Consider the following 14,912-nt stretch of genomic DNA (forward strand, 5'->3'; position numbering starts at 1 on the left):
GCACTGCCCCTGAACAAGAACCACTTCAAGGCTGAAGATGGACTACATGTGACAAAGGACACATTGTCCTGAGAGGATTCTTTTTCTCAAGGCTTACCCTAACACTTTGAAGGCAATTTCTGTAGGCTTCCCATAATCACAGGGATTCTCCACATCAGCCTCCTGCCACAAATAAGAACACCACAAAGGAACATTCCTTGGCTTTGGTATCCATGCGTGAACTCACTGTACATATAATGGTTCTTTCAAAGATAAGTGTTGTTAGTGTCAACTTCCAGGCTCCTCTTTTTAGATCCTGGGTACAGAATTTCACAAAAATTCATCTCAGAAACAATGAACTATAGGTGAAATAGAAGTTAACCCAAGCCAATAGCTATTATGGTTTTGTGTCTGAATGAGACAAAAAACAGGACAGCGTAACTGTCATTCTTTGTTGGAACAGAGCCCTTGGGTTTACTCTTTGTACCCTGGCTGAAGTCTTCAACCAGCTGGGTAGTGCTTACTGTTCACAGGTCATTCAAGTTCACTGTAAACATAATTTCTTCTTCAGTTGGCACCACCTTCAGAGGAGTGTTTTCACACCCCTGTGCAGGCACGGGGCTGTTGCTCAAACCAGGTCAATGATCCTGGTGCTCTTTCTTCCCTGACCTTGAGCTGCATTTCCCCAGACATTACATATGCAGCTCGGAAAACAGGGGTTATGGCAAAAAGCATTTGGAAACTTGCAACTGATTCCTTTCTCGTGGCTAAGATGCAACAGGCTATTTCTGCAATGGGTCCTGTCCACAACAAGACCAGCCGGATATGTCTGTTTGTAAGCAGAAGGCTCTGCTCCTATTCCCTGCTAGATAGCAAGTGCAAAGACATTTGGTCCACCAAACTGGTCATGGACAGTAATAACATTAGGCACATGGAATAGGGAAGTTTGTCACTGAAAAGAGGAAAAATAAGTTTAATGAAAGAACAGCACTTTCTTACTCACCACTGAGGTAAGAGCCATCTGAAAACTGTAGATGCGGGCAAGGCCGAAGTCAGCCAGTTTTATTTGTCCACTGCTGGTCACCAGAATGTTCTGTGGTTTTAGATCACGATGCACTACCCGGTGAGAATGAAGAAAGTCCAGACCTCGGAGAAGTTGAAACATCATATCCTAAATAAAACCAAAAAATAAAATAAATAAATGGTCAAGCAATAATAGTCAAAATAAATGGTCAAAACAGAAATTCAACATGCTGACTCCTTGGCACTTAGAAGATCGTTTGTCACACATAAAGCACTTGATAAATATTTGCTGAATAAATGAATTCATCTCCCTTCCTACTTCTCCCATTCTCAAGGTCACTACAAAAAAAATTTCACACTTAACCTGCATTTTATTAACAAATGACAATTTAGAATAGTTTCAGATGGCATAGGAAATATACTGGTAGGATATATGTACCAAACTGGTGCCCGTAACTTATGCTGGGGAGAGGAAGCACAGACTTCTATGTGGTTTAATATGTTACTTCAACAATTAAAATCCAGTAATGATAATAATATTAATGGCAATTCTTACTTTTTCAAATAGCAGCTAATACTAAGCAGTCAGTATGTGTGAAGCACTTTCTAAACACCTTCTATTTAGTAACTCACTTAATCCACATCGCGACACTGAGGTAAATAATAGCATCACCCCATTTTACAAGTCAAGAAAACTGATACACAGCAGGTGTATATAACGCTGTTAGACAGAGACAGAGCCTTGATACAAAACAGTCTGGAAAAACTGGATTCAAATCTCCAAGGCACTCCTCTTTCAGTTGACCAATGACTAAATGAGTATGTAAAACCAGGTAGGTCATTTAACCTTGCCAAGCCTCAGTTTTTCTATCTGTAAAATGGGAAAGTAACAAAATCTACTTTATAGGATCATTATTTGTAAGGTGATAGCATGATAAGAAGCATTGAATAAACAGTAGCTACTGTCGCTACCATTATTAACTAGCATGGAGCAGGGAGGAATTAGGAAAATAAACCAATGTCATCTTTTTCTGATTTTAAAACCAGTAAGTTAGATACAAAGTTTAAAACTCAGAAACAGTGCCTGAAAGTAGGAATATAAAATGTTGACTACAATATGATCCTCTGAAATCTGGGATTAAGAGTCACCTAGCACCACCTGCCCCCAAATATTGAGAGAATGGTGTGTACATGGGAGATGGAGTTGCTCTGTTCATATTTGAGTTAGAAAAATGATCAGGCAGCACCATGGGCTTCAGAGCTGGCAGGGGCTGTGCAGACACTCTTGTTCATCATTTGGACCATATTTGGCTATTGGATTATGGTATTGGCTCTTCCTTCAGAGTTGGGAGTTTTCTCTACACCCTGGCTTGTGTAAAATCAAAGCCTTAGTTTTCCATTTTTCAAAAGAAGGAAATTGCTTACTTTTCATAATATTTCAAGATTTAAATGAAGTAATGTATGCAGAGGGTTCTGGCACATGGTAAGCATTCAACAAATGATAATCATCACAGTGTCCATTTCCTGGGGGAGATGGAGTCACAAAAAACTGTAAGAAAATGTGGCAGTGCCACAAGGTCAGTGACAAAGTGCTAAGTGTGGGTGCGCAGCAACAGAGGTGTACTAGAATCCTTTTTTGGAGATCCACCTAAATGGATATTCTCAACTGCAAGGGCTACCTTCTAAGTTTCCAAAGATAAAAACTCTGGAGGAGACTGCAGAGTGGAAGGGCAGTCCTTCATGACTTAACCACTGCAGGTCAAACAACTTGCAATGCACATGTAAAAATGAGGCACAAATTGTTGACAAAAGTACTTGTTCTGCTGTGGCAAATAATCATTACTGGAAACATGAATATGACATGTAAGCACTTGATTTTAAACAGCATGAATAACCAAAAGCAATGTCATGCTGGTGCTTCACCTTTAGCTTCTTGTATGCACTGAGCACCAACCATTTAAAATAGTATAAAGAATAAATCAGCTTTGGTTCATGTTTCACTGTTTACACAGTTAAAGCAGCCAATTAGCAGAATAAAAATTTGAAAATCTGAACTAATTAATAATAAGGCCCATCTAAATTTATAAAAAGCCTGAACTACACAGTAAAACAAGATGTATATTTCTTTTGTGTATTTATTTATATTACCACATTTTTCTTAATTGTAAAATTGCTACATGCTTAATGCAGAAGCTTAAAAGTTCCTTAAAATGTAGAGGAAAAACAAAAATTACTCCAAATTCTATCACTCAGAAAACAGAGAAAACTTGACTGTTACATAATTTTTGTGCCTTTCTCATCTTTTAAAAATTATGGATATTGCTGTATTTGGAGGTATAAATATATATTTATATATAATATATAAGTATTATACTATATATCATACAATATTAATATACAAACATATTTATAAATAATAGTGGTTATTATTTTATACACATTTTATGACTTTCAAAACATTTAACAATTCATTATGAATTTTGTCACTTCAATAAAATTCTTCGACAATGTAACTTTTTTTTATAACTATGGTTTTTTATGGCTGCATGGTTTTCCTTCCTGAGATATGTCATAATCATTATTTGGTTTTAGCTGTATCATTTTTCAATTTATACTGAGTCTAGCTCTTTGCTTAAAGGCTAGTGTAGATGAAAACTACTTGTTAACATCAGATCCAAGCATAATTGAATCAGTGCAAGTCCACATAACTATACTAACATTATTCCTTGTATTAATGCCTATAGATGCATGAAAAGTTGGTTCTACATAAGAATTACCATTCTTTAGATTTTATTAGGCTACTTAAAAATTTTGTTAGCACACTGGGCCTTCTTTTAAAACTACAATATTAAGTTACAGTTAAAGTGTTGAGGTAGTGAGCTTTGAACAATTTTTTAAAATTTTGCCAAAAATCTCATCACCTTCACTAATTCAGTTGTGAGATAGGTTGATGGGTATTATGAACTTACAGTAAGTATGATCTGGGGACCCCGTCAATCTTTAACCATTCATTGGAACACCTAATCTCAATGAGGAAATTACTCAGCTATGTCAGGAACTCTGGCCACAAATAAGAGTTAAGACAAGGTCTCAATCTGTGAGAATGATACGAATGAAAAACTGTAACACCAAATAAGGTATGAAAACACATCTTTCCTTCAGAATCACAAGAAGTGCTTGGGTCAAAGATTTTTCAAGGGATTCTGTACTTAAGCTTAATATCTGTTCTATCTCATGAGACATAGTTTTAAATTAGCTCCTCAAGATTTTAGTCTAAATTAATCTGTTTTATACAAGACTCAGATATTTCACAGTAATCCAAGTGATGCGATGTAATGAAAGTATGGATACTGCCAATTAAGGCACTTTAAATTAAACATAGGTTTTAAAACCTTTTTATGTTACAGTGCACAATTCTGGTATAAAAGGTTCGAACACGTAGTCATGCTTATGATAAACAGTCACTCAGGGTCCTCATTCTGTATCTTTCTCAAACCCATGATGTGGAAGCCAGTTTCAACAGGACACCATCACGGAAGGAAGTCTGGCTCCCAGTGACTTTAGGTGGGGTTTGTCCTTGGCAATTTCCCTAAAAAGACTAGAGATCTTTAAAGCCTTGTAATTGTTTCTTTTAGGTGTTCTAGATCTCTAATCCTCTTACTTCTTTTAAAACAAAACAAGCAAGCAAACTGAAAACCTACCTCAAGCTTTTGTAATGGGAAAAAGTTTTATCATTGGGTCTTTCTCCAACCACAAAAAAGTATCATTAGTACCAAAAGATACTAAAAACACCGAATTTATACCATAGTAAATCATAGAAATGACAGTTTTCAATGGACAATTCTGGTTTTTTGGATATTTCTACCTACTCTAAGTGATGTATTCACATCCTCAAGTTTTAGTAACAAAGATGTATATAAATAATTTTTTATTTAGATATTTAGATATTAGAAATAAGACATACAAGTTATAGACACAGATAATTTTTTTTCTCCTTGCAGTGTGTAAACCATAGTCTTTTCAATTTGTTATGCATGTTTTGATAGAAATATCTTCATAATGATTTATTGTTTCCTACAAAGGTCTCCTATCCAGTTTGTTTCCTATGAAGGGTGTTCGAGGAGTCTACAGTCTAAGCAGATCACCCATAACAGGTTTTTACAGTAAACTGATAACATACTGACTTATGGTAGGGGTTAGGATTATAGGAATAGAAAGAAAAGATCACGCAAGCCTACATACAAAGGGTGATGATAAAGTCACAAAGAAAGTAGACTATTGGCAATAATGAGGGCTAGTCTCAAGATTTTTTTGCTGATTACTGAAATTATTATTTTTAATTGTAGGAAAATACATATAAAATTTACCGTCTTAACTGTTTTTAAGTGTATAGAGTATTAAGCATATTCATACTGCCGTACAGCCAGTCTGCAGAGCTTTTTCAGCTTGTAAAACTGAAACTCCATACCCATTGAACAATTTCCCATTCTTCCTCCTCCTGACACTCTAGCAACACCATTCCACTTTCTGCTTCTATGAATTTGACTGTTCTAGATACCTCATATAAGTGGAATCATACAGTATTTATCTTCTTGTGACTGGCTTATTTCACTTAGCATAATGTCCTCAAGGTTCATCCATGTTGTAGCATATTTCAGAATTTCCTTTCTTTTTTAGGCTAAATGTATATATATACCACATCTGGCTTATCCATTCATCTGTTCACAGACACCTGGGGTGTTTCCACCTTTTGGCTATTGTGAATAATGCTGCAGTGAACATGGGGCACAAATATCTCTGCTACCTTGCTTTCAATTTTTTTGAATATGTATACCTAGAAGTGGAATTGCTAGATCTGGTCCCAGGATCTTTTAAAACAGTTCTCCCATAAAATGTGGTACAATATTACTGCATTACGTCCTGGACAGTCAGTCAGGGGGGCTCAATCACTCACTCCTCCCACTTCTGTGCTCAGGGAGAATTTGCTGTTAAGTGACCACATTGAGCTTACTATATAGTCTACAGCTTTTACTCTGCTTCAAAACATGTGTTTTCACTGGTCAATTCACCATGATGACAACAATAGGTGGCAAAGACTGCTTTATAAACAGGGTCTCCCTGCTGCTCACTTTTGCTGTCACAAGTACCCAAAGAATGCATCACCCAAAAATCACAAAGGGCAAAACAAATTCTGACAAAGCAAGGGGAGGTTTAACATTAAAGCAAGTTGCTTAAAACTTCAGATTACCTAGAAATTTGAAATTGGTGAATTCAAAGCAAGCAATAAACAGGAGCTACAGGAGTCACATGTGAGCTTTGCTCCCAAAGAGAGCAGTGAAGCTGTGCTGTATTGCCTCTAACTTTACCACTTTGTCATGTGTGTGAGTTTATGTGCAAGAATGTGTGTGTGTGTGTGTGTGTGTGTGTGTGTGTGTGTGCGAGTGCAACTGACTAAGGTGACTTGGGGCTCTTTGGCAGAAACAAAGGCAACAGGCCCTAATTCAGGTGCTGGCTTTCTATTTTTAATGCTTCTAGACAACTGGATAAAAGCACAATGAAAGTGGCTTTGTGTATTAAATTTTACTAAGAAAATATGTATTCTGAGGAGAGAATGAAAAGTATCCATACATTATTCATATCCAAAAATGATAAAAATGCTGAGTAAGTAAAGAATCAGTCTGAACTATCTAGAAATAAGAAAACAGCAACTGATGTTCACCAAGCCAGTAAATGTTGGTGTTTGAGGAACAATGTAATGACTAAATGGACAGTCTGAAAGAAGTAACCATAACCTCATCAAGATGGCTATTATTAATTCACCCCAGCAGAGAGTCACTGGGAACTGAAACTATAAACAACAATGTTAATTATAACTTCTTGAGAGCAGGATATAAAATCAGCATCACATAAATAAGAAAATAAGAAGTACATGTGCTTAAGTTTTTGGCTAATGACCCAAGAGGTTTTTGTTCTATACATATTGTTTTGTGATCCTTTTAAGAGCATTTAACAATGTATTGTGGGTATCTCCCCATTTCAACACATATTTTTTATAATAAGAGAATTTTTTGAACAGTATGCTACTTAATGGCTGCATTTGGACAAAATACCTTCTCATCTTTCCCCATTTTCCCTCTCAATGACCTCTTTTGAGAATTTTCCCTTCACTCCATACTTTTCTCCACTCCAAATGAGGTGATGTGTTAGAGACACTGCTTGTTGGGAGCTGAGCATGTTATTATTTGCCTATTGGGACAGACATTGTTGGTTGCCAGTCATGAAGAATGGGTCCAAAGCAATCACATTCTCATTTGCTAGGGACTGAGCCAGGGATGGAAATGAGATCCAGTCCTGGTCAATATGATGTATGGGCAAGTCTGCTCTAGAGTTTGGGGAAATATCTTCCTCCTTTCTAAAATGACCACAGTAGAAAAATCTGTACTTCCTTCCTTCTCACCTGCCAGCCCCCGCTCCCCACCCAAACATCTTACACTAAATGCTACTGATTGTGGGCATGAACTTGTGGCTGCAGCAACCACCTTGAAACATAAAGGCAGACATCACCCACACACATAAAATGCCAGAGTGTGATGAGGGAGAGAGTCTGGGTCTCTTTTACAGAGTTGGACATGACATTGCTGAATAGGTGACTCAACTTTGGAGCTGCCCATCTCTGGCTTTGTAGTTATGTCAATAATAATGCCCTTATTAAATGCCACTTTTTCACTGAGTGTTCTGTAATTTGCAGGTGAAAATTATTCTAACAAATCCAACTTAACTAAATTTATAAACGAATCTTAAAACTTAAAACTAATCTACGTTAACTAAAACCATTAAGGTCACTAACTTGCATTTATAGACCTTTTATCAGCCCCTGCCACCACAGGGCTTGTGTTAACATTCCTTTCTTGCTGCCCGTTACCTCTTCTAAGCAATTATCCTTTTGTCTTTGAGACTTATACCTCCTCACAACATCTCCTCCTTCACTGCTATCATTTGCGGTCAATCCTCCAGATGCCTCAGGGACTATGGCTCACCCTCTCTGCCCTATGCTCACCATCCTTCAACATGACATCAACATCCCTAGGATGCTCTAGCAACTGCCTTAGCTTCAGAGAACTCTGACTTCTTTAACCCCACTCCATTTTTTTGCAATCTACTCTCATGGTTACAACCAGAAATGTGTTATTACTCAACTCGGATCTTTTTTTTAATAAAAAAAATTTTTTAAGTTAATTACTTTATTTGGATATTCAAAATATCACTTAAATTTACATAAGCTTATTAGACAGTATAATTAATTAAATTCGGAGGGCAACTCCATCATGCATCATTTTCCAGGCTGCCAATTCCCTCACCTCTCTTGTTCCATGGTCATTCTAGCTTATCCTCTAGGCAAAGCTTATTCCTCAGTTAGCCCACCTGCTCTCTTTCTCTGCTCTTACACCTGGGTTGCAGAGAGCTGTTATGGGGGGAAAAGCGATCAGACATGCTTCTGTTATCAATACGAAGACAGTCTCCATCCTGACTACCTCAGTGTCACCAGGTAATCTGACAGGCCCCCAGTCAGCCCTCTTGCTGCCCTTGTAGGCTAGCTTCCATTTTTACTGCTGTCCACTACCTTATCATCTCCCCTCCTTCTCTTAATGCATTCTACTTTAGAGAGAAACACAGACCATCAAAGGAATGCTATCAACTCCCTGTGCTCCACCTACAAATTTACAAGCACTGGCATCTCCCCCTGCCCCTATCTCTTAGTGGGAAATGTTTCCTTCCTTCTACTTTCCTCCTATGCTCTAGATCTCCTTCACTCCAGCTTCTTCAAGTACCTTGCCTTGCTGTAATAAACATTCCCCTTCTCCATCGTATCTGGGACTTTTCCCCTTTCTCTTGTCCCTTACCCATGAACAATGCAAGAAACCCTCTTCCTTTCTCAGCTAGTGGTCTTTGCATTGCAGTGCTCATTTTCTCATTCCTTATCCTCATCACATCATGGCAGTGAATGGAGATGCAGCAGCTCCCACAGGATCACCAATAACCACTTGCCTGGCCACAAGCAAGGACATGCCACTTCTAACAGCCTTGCCATGGCATTTTGCCCTGGATCCCTCCCTCCTCTTCTCTGTTCCCCCAAATGGACAGATCTTCTACATTTCTGATTAGAAGTGTAATGCATATTCACTGTTAAATAAAACAAAACAAAAACACAAGGAAAAAGGAAATAAAACCCAAGATTCTTTCATCCAAAGATAACTACAATCAACATATTGGTGTTTTCTTTCATAATTTTTTATACATACCTACTCATACAGTTATTCTGTTTTATAAATGGAATGCTAGTGTACATGATTTTGTGATTGCCTTTTTCACATTATAATGTGTACCGAACTCATGTGCACGCCCATACAGATCTATTGATTTCCTGATTTGTAATGGTTGTGTGCTATTTCATTTTTATTTATATACTATCTCAGGCAAAGTTTTAAGCACTTACTGAATCACCCACTTTTTAAATGCTACTTTTGTCATGTTCTAAATTACTTGAACTTGTTCTGGACTTTGACTTGTGTGGCTGTTTAGAGTACCTGTCTCCTTCAGTAATCAGATACAAAAAAACGCATTTTCCTTCAGTAATCAGATACAAAAAAAGGCCACATTTCCTCTTGCCATTCTTAAACATTCTGGGATATTCTTACATTCTGGGATCCCTTTATTGAGTTCCCATACCCTCCCCCCCAAAACCTTTAACATTTACACTGATTTTTAATAGTTATAGATTAATTTGGGGAAAACCGGTACTTTTACAATATTGAGTCTTTCACAACATGGTGTGGCTTTTTATTTATTTGAGTCTTCTTCTGAATTATTCAGTAATGTTTTGTCATTTTTTCTCCAAAGAACACCTTCATCTCTGAGGCCCCAACTATTGCGAGTCTGATCCTCATGCTTCCTTACATGTACTGTACCTATTGTTTGCCCACTGATATCATTCCTCAAGTCCCTCTTTTTCTTTCTGGCTAGCCTGGTCTTTTTAACATGCAAACCTGATCCTATCCTACCATTCTCAAGCCCAAACGCCCTTAGACAAAGCCCACCTAGCTCTCTGGCCTTGCCTCGGAACTCCCGCAGACTTCCCCACTCATCACGCACTCACTGCCCTGTGGTTCCATCTTCTGAAAGCAGTGTTTGCTTTAAGCATTCTTCCTCCAGATATACTAGACTTCTAGGGCACTACAGTAACAGGGGCCCATAAATGTTCAGTGACTTTTCATAGAGAAGTGAGGCCCAAACTAAATTGGAAATGACCATGAAATCTGTAAAAGCTGTTAGCTTAAAAAGAACTGACTCCTCCCAAGAAGGAATACTTTAGGGGGTGATAAAACTCCTGGGCAATCAGAAAAGTGGGTTTGGATTAGGGGATAGGAAACAAAGAGACATGGCATATAAATCAGTTTTCCTACCTATTAGCCATTAAAATATCTTCATATGTGTGTTAAGACTTTGATTCAGTATTTCAGAAATACAGTACTCCTAGGCCTATGATGAACACCGAAGCATGGAACAAAAACAGTGAAGGAAGGATGTTTCCTTTCTACTTTACCACCTCTATTTAGAATTCTTTCAGCAACTTGCCCATCAAGGGACACAGATTTTAGCACAATGTTCCACAGTTAAGGATATGACTATAAGCAAGTCACTTACTCTCTCTCATCCCTAAGAGAAGCATTCAATGGGTCAAATCACTGCTTGAGTTATCACTTGGATGCAGAACTGTACCACTGGCTAAATCTCCTAATAATACTTGAACTTTGTATCATCACACCAGTGTCTCTCAAGGTGTGGTCTCTTAATCCAGTGCTACTGACTGAGGTCCATTTCATCTTAGCTACTAGCCAACTGACAAACCACGACCCCACTTTTTGGAACCTCAATTTTTCATTTATAAAAATCAGGAAAAATCCTGTCTTGTCTCCTTTATAGTACTTTGATGGGAACTGAGATATTTGGTTATTTTATATTTATATATTTGATATGTTTTTTAAACTGTCAAGTGCTACTGAGCTAGACTATAATAAATTCCCTGAGGAAAAGGAATGTGATACATTTTCACAGAATTCAACAAAGCACCTTACACAGAGAAATCTGTTGATTTTACCTGATTTGATGAATCTCACAGCTGTCTATAGATAGCTATCTATATCTATCTGTAACATCCTTACTAAATTAAACTAATTCTAGAGTCATTAGTAAAAAGGCCACAATCCTGCACTGTGGTTTATTGTTATTCACTCATAATTTACTGAATGCTGGCCAATGGAGGCACAAGAGAAGTACAAAAGATACGTCTTGGAAATGCACATAACCTAAGTGAGTCACCTGCATGTGAGATGTACATTTCCACTTTGAGGACAGTATGGTTTAAAAGAAAGAGCACAGGATTTAGAGCTGAAACACTGGATCTGAATTTCTGTTTACTAGTCATAATCAAAGATAGGTACTTGCAAGTGTTGTGAGCCTTGGTTTTTCATCCATAAAAATGGAAATAACCTCAAAAGGAGAGATTTAATAAGATGTTATATATCATATATTTATAATTATATATTCTGATAACATATAATTATATGTAATATAGTAAGTAGGACATGAAATATTTAAGTACTTTGGATAGTGTAAAGTACACATGCATAATGAATTGCTACCATTTATACTGAAGAAAGATGAAGAACGCCTACTCTGCACAAGGTATTGGGGTAGGCGATGTTACACACAAACACCCAGGGCAGAGACTCAGGGAGCTCCTATTTTAACAGGGAGAGAAGCCATAAATACACATCTACATACTTCAAGTCAGTAGATGGCAAGGTCTATGAATGGCATTAAGTGATGCAGAAACTGGCATAAGCACCAAGGAGGAAGCAGCTCCCAAGCTGGTCCTGGAGGTGTGCTAGGATTAGCCTTGGTGCAGGGAAGCATCTGGCTGGAAGACCATACTTGCTGAGGCTTACAGGATGGGAAGTGCTTAGGTATCTGTAGGCCAGCAACAGTCCCAAGAGAGGGTGCACTGCCGAATGGGGATACACAGCAAAGGGCTTTTTTGCTGGGCTGGTGGAGGAAGTTTATAGCATCTTATTTTGTAGCCAATAGCAAACTAGTGAAAATGCATCAAAGAATGGCATGTTATTATCAACATTTTAGCATATAGATTGGATGGGAGGTACTGTAACAAGGCTGTTATTCTACTCTGGACATAAAACACTAAGGGTGTGAAGAATATTAGAAAGAGGAAAGGCAATTCAAGAGACAAATGCACCATGCTCATGTTTGTTTTCACAGTCCACTTTAATGGGCCATCTCTCGAGGGCTCCTCTATACCTCCAGGTAAGACACTGGGTGACCTTGGGCCTGTTACATAACCATCCAGCCTCAGCTCCCTCATCTGTAAAATGGGGACAGCACTTTCTTACAGAGTGGTTGTCAGAACCAAAAACAATGTGTGAACCTCCCCACTTGGGTAACAGGTTTGGAACTGATACTACTAAATCAAGAAGAGGACCTGCCGCTGCCAGGGGACTTATCTGGCAACAGTCTAAGTTCGGATCCATCTAGTTTTCTCCAGTTTGTACTCTAGTTCTATCTTTCACTCATTATTAAGATTAACAAACACAACTTTGTGCATATTAGATATTACGGTCTTTAATAAAATATGTATTACTTTAATTAAATCAAGTGTCATGTTGCCGGTTCTTTTAAAGTCTAAAGAGTGTTAGCATTTTAGGTTTAAAAGAGTCCTTAGAAATCATGTTATTATTCTTTGGATGTATTACATGTCTCTCTGTAAATCACCCAACTTTCTAAGGTGGCTTTAAGTTGCTTTTTACCTATACCTGTACTGATTTTTCTATGGGGCTTCCAGCTGTTGAAGTTCCCTCAAACTTCCCTCTGGGTGCTTTCATGGGACAATAACCATTTACTGTAAGAATGCAATATACATTTTTACTTAATCAACATATACATTCAGAAGTGACTACCAAGCAGGGGAAAACATTACTAATGAACTTTCTTATATAATTAATTTTGGTTGCTTTCCTGGCTTAACAAATAAGAACTAGAATTTGCGATATTATTTCCTTATGTTATCCATTAATGCTGAACTGTGTGCATTCCAAAACAGAGGGGGAGAAGAGCAAATGAGAACTCTGAAAAGAACACTTAGCTTCATTTGGTCAAAAAATGGTCTTTACAAGGGCTTTTTATTATAGGTCATAAACACTGCTTACCACAATATACCTCTTTCTTGAAAAAGAAAAGAAATCCTTGCAGTGGTGAGAAATAGAAAACAACACACTGAAAGAATCCGTGCCTCCCTTCCCATAAACACATCTGTGCATATTATCTGTTTTGGGTAAAGCTACATTCACAGCTGTTTATGGGGGCTCAGAAGAGGCAGCACTGAAATATTTTTTATTTCGTGTTGTTGCAAGACTGAGTTTTTAAGCTGAAGCCTGTTGGAGAGAGGCCACAAATGTATCTCTAGGGGTAGGCGGACCATATGCTCTTCACTAGTGACCTTCAATCTACAGGAAGAGGTGGTGGTCATACCTGGTCAGGAAAAGCACAGAGGCCAAGAGAAAAGGGCAGCTTAGGAACTGAAGAGCTATTCACCAATGCAAAAATGAGAATTAAGCATAAGAAGCTAATGACTATCTTATAAAGAATTCAGTTGTTATCATTGAAATAGGCATTACAATAGAAATTGTCCAGGGAAGGATGGGCCACACCATGGCCAGCAAACTTCTAGTCTTACAAGTACCCAGGTAAGTATCCAGGCAGAGGTACATTTATACACTGAGCGCTGCTCTGGTTTAAGGATGCCCCACTCCAAAATGCAGGTTCAGCCACTTCTTGGACTGGTTGTTGTCTCAAACATGCCCCCCTTACCTTCAAATCTTTTCCTGGCTCACCTAGAAGTCCCACTCAGCTTTTTGGATCATTCTCTTTCCAGGCTCTACAAAATCATCTCCCACTTCTTCTTCACTAATCCTCCAAGACCTCACCCTAGTAACTACCTGCCCTTCCCTACTCCTACTATTAAAAATACCAAGGGAATATCACCAACCACATAGAGAAGACAGCAATGGTCATGTATCACAGTCCCCAGCTGCATCTGGGTTTTCAGTATTACCCTCTCTGTGTCTCTGGCACTTCTTTTCTGTTGTTCACAATGGTTACCACAAACATTCACCAATTATTTGGGTTCCCAATTACATGTCTCAAAAATATCTTGTTAGGGGATGGATCTCTGTGCTTCCATGACATGAGTATCTATTTCCTTCCCCAGACTGGGGAAGTTTTCAACAATTATTTCCCTAAGGAGACTTTCTAACCCCTTGTCTCTCTGTTCTCCTTCTGGAACCCCTATTATGCAAATACTGTTCCATTTGGATTGGTCACACAGCTGTCTTATTATTCTTTCATTCCTAGAGATCCTCTTTTCCCTCTGTGCCTTGGCTTCTTTGTTTTCCTGTTCTCTAATTTGTATTTCACTTACCTTCTCCTCTACATGATCTAATCTATGTTTAAATCCCTCTGTCGTATGCTTCATTTCAGATACTGTACTCTTCAGCTCTGAGTGGTTTGTCTTCATGTTTTCTATCTCTTTGTTGAAGTCCTCCCTGAGATCTTGAATACTTTTCTGTAAATTAGTGAGTACATTTATGACTTTTACTTTGAAATCTTTATCAGGAAGACTGGTGATCTCTGTTTCATTTAGCCCTCTTTCTGGGGGTTCTGTCTTGTAGTTCTGATTGGATTAAATTCCTCTGCCTGCTTGTTTTGTCAGGGATTCTGTGCTTCTTCCTTTGTATTAGATGTCTCTACTATGCTTTCTGGTCCTTTTCTGTGTGGTCCTC

At 38.1% G+C, this 14,912-nt stretch overlaps 1 protein-coding gene across 6 annotated transcripts in view; it reads right to left on the reverse strand.

Moving 5' to 3' along the window:
• Positions 1–14,912, reverse strand: part of CDK6 (cyclin dependent kinase 6) — a 230,921-nt gene that overhangs the window by 115,314 nt on the left and 100,695 nt on the right. For all 6 annotated transcript variants that reach the window (XM_036879227.2, XM_036879223.2, XM_036879222.2 and 3 more), the window contains one exon: positions 983–1,150. In XM_036879227.2, the coding sequence (XP_036735122.1) occupies positions 983–1,150 (168 nt within the window). The remainder of the gene's footprint in view (positions 1–982; positions 1,151–14,912) is intronic.

This window comes from Manis pentadactyla, chromosome 7 (genome assembly GCF_030020395.1).
Source record: "Manis pentadactyla isolate mManPen7 chromosome 7, mManPen7.hap1, whole genome shotgun sequence".
NCBI classification, from domain to species: Eukaryota; Metazoa; Chordata; class Mammalia; order Pholidota; family Manidae; genus Manis; species Manis pentadactyla.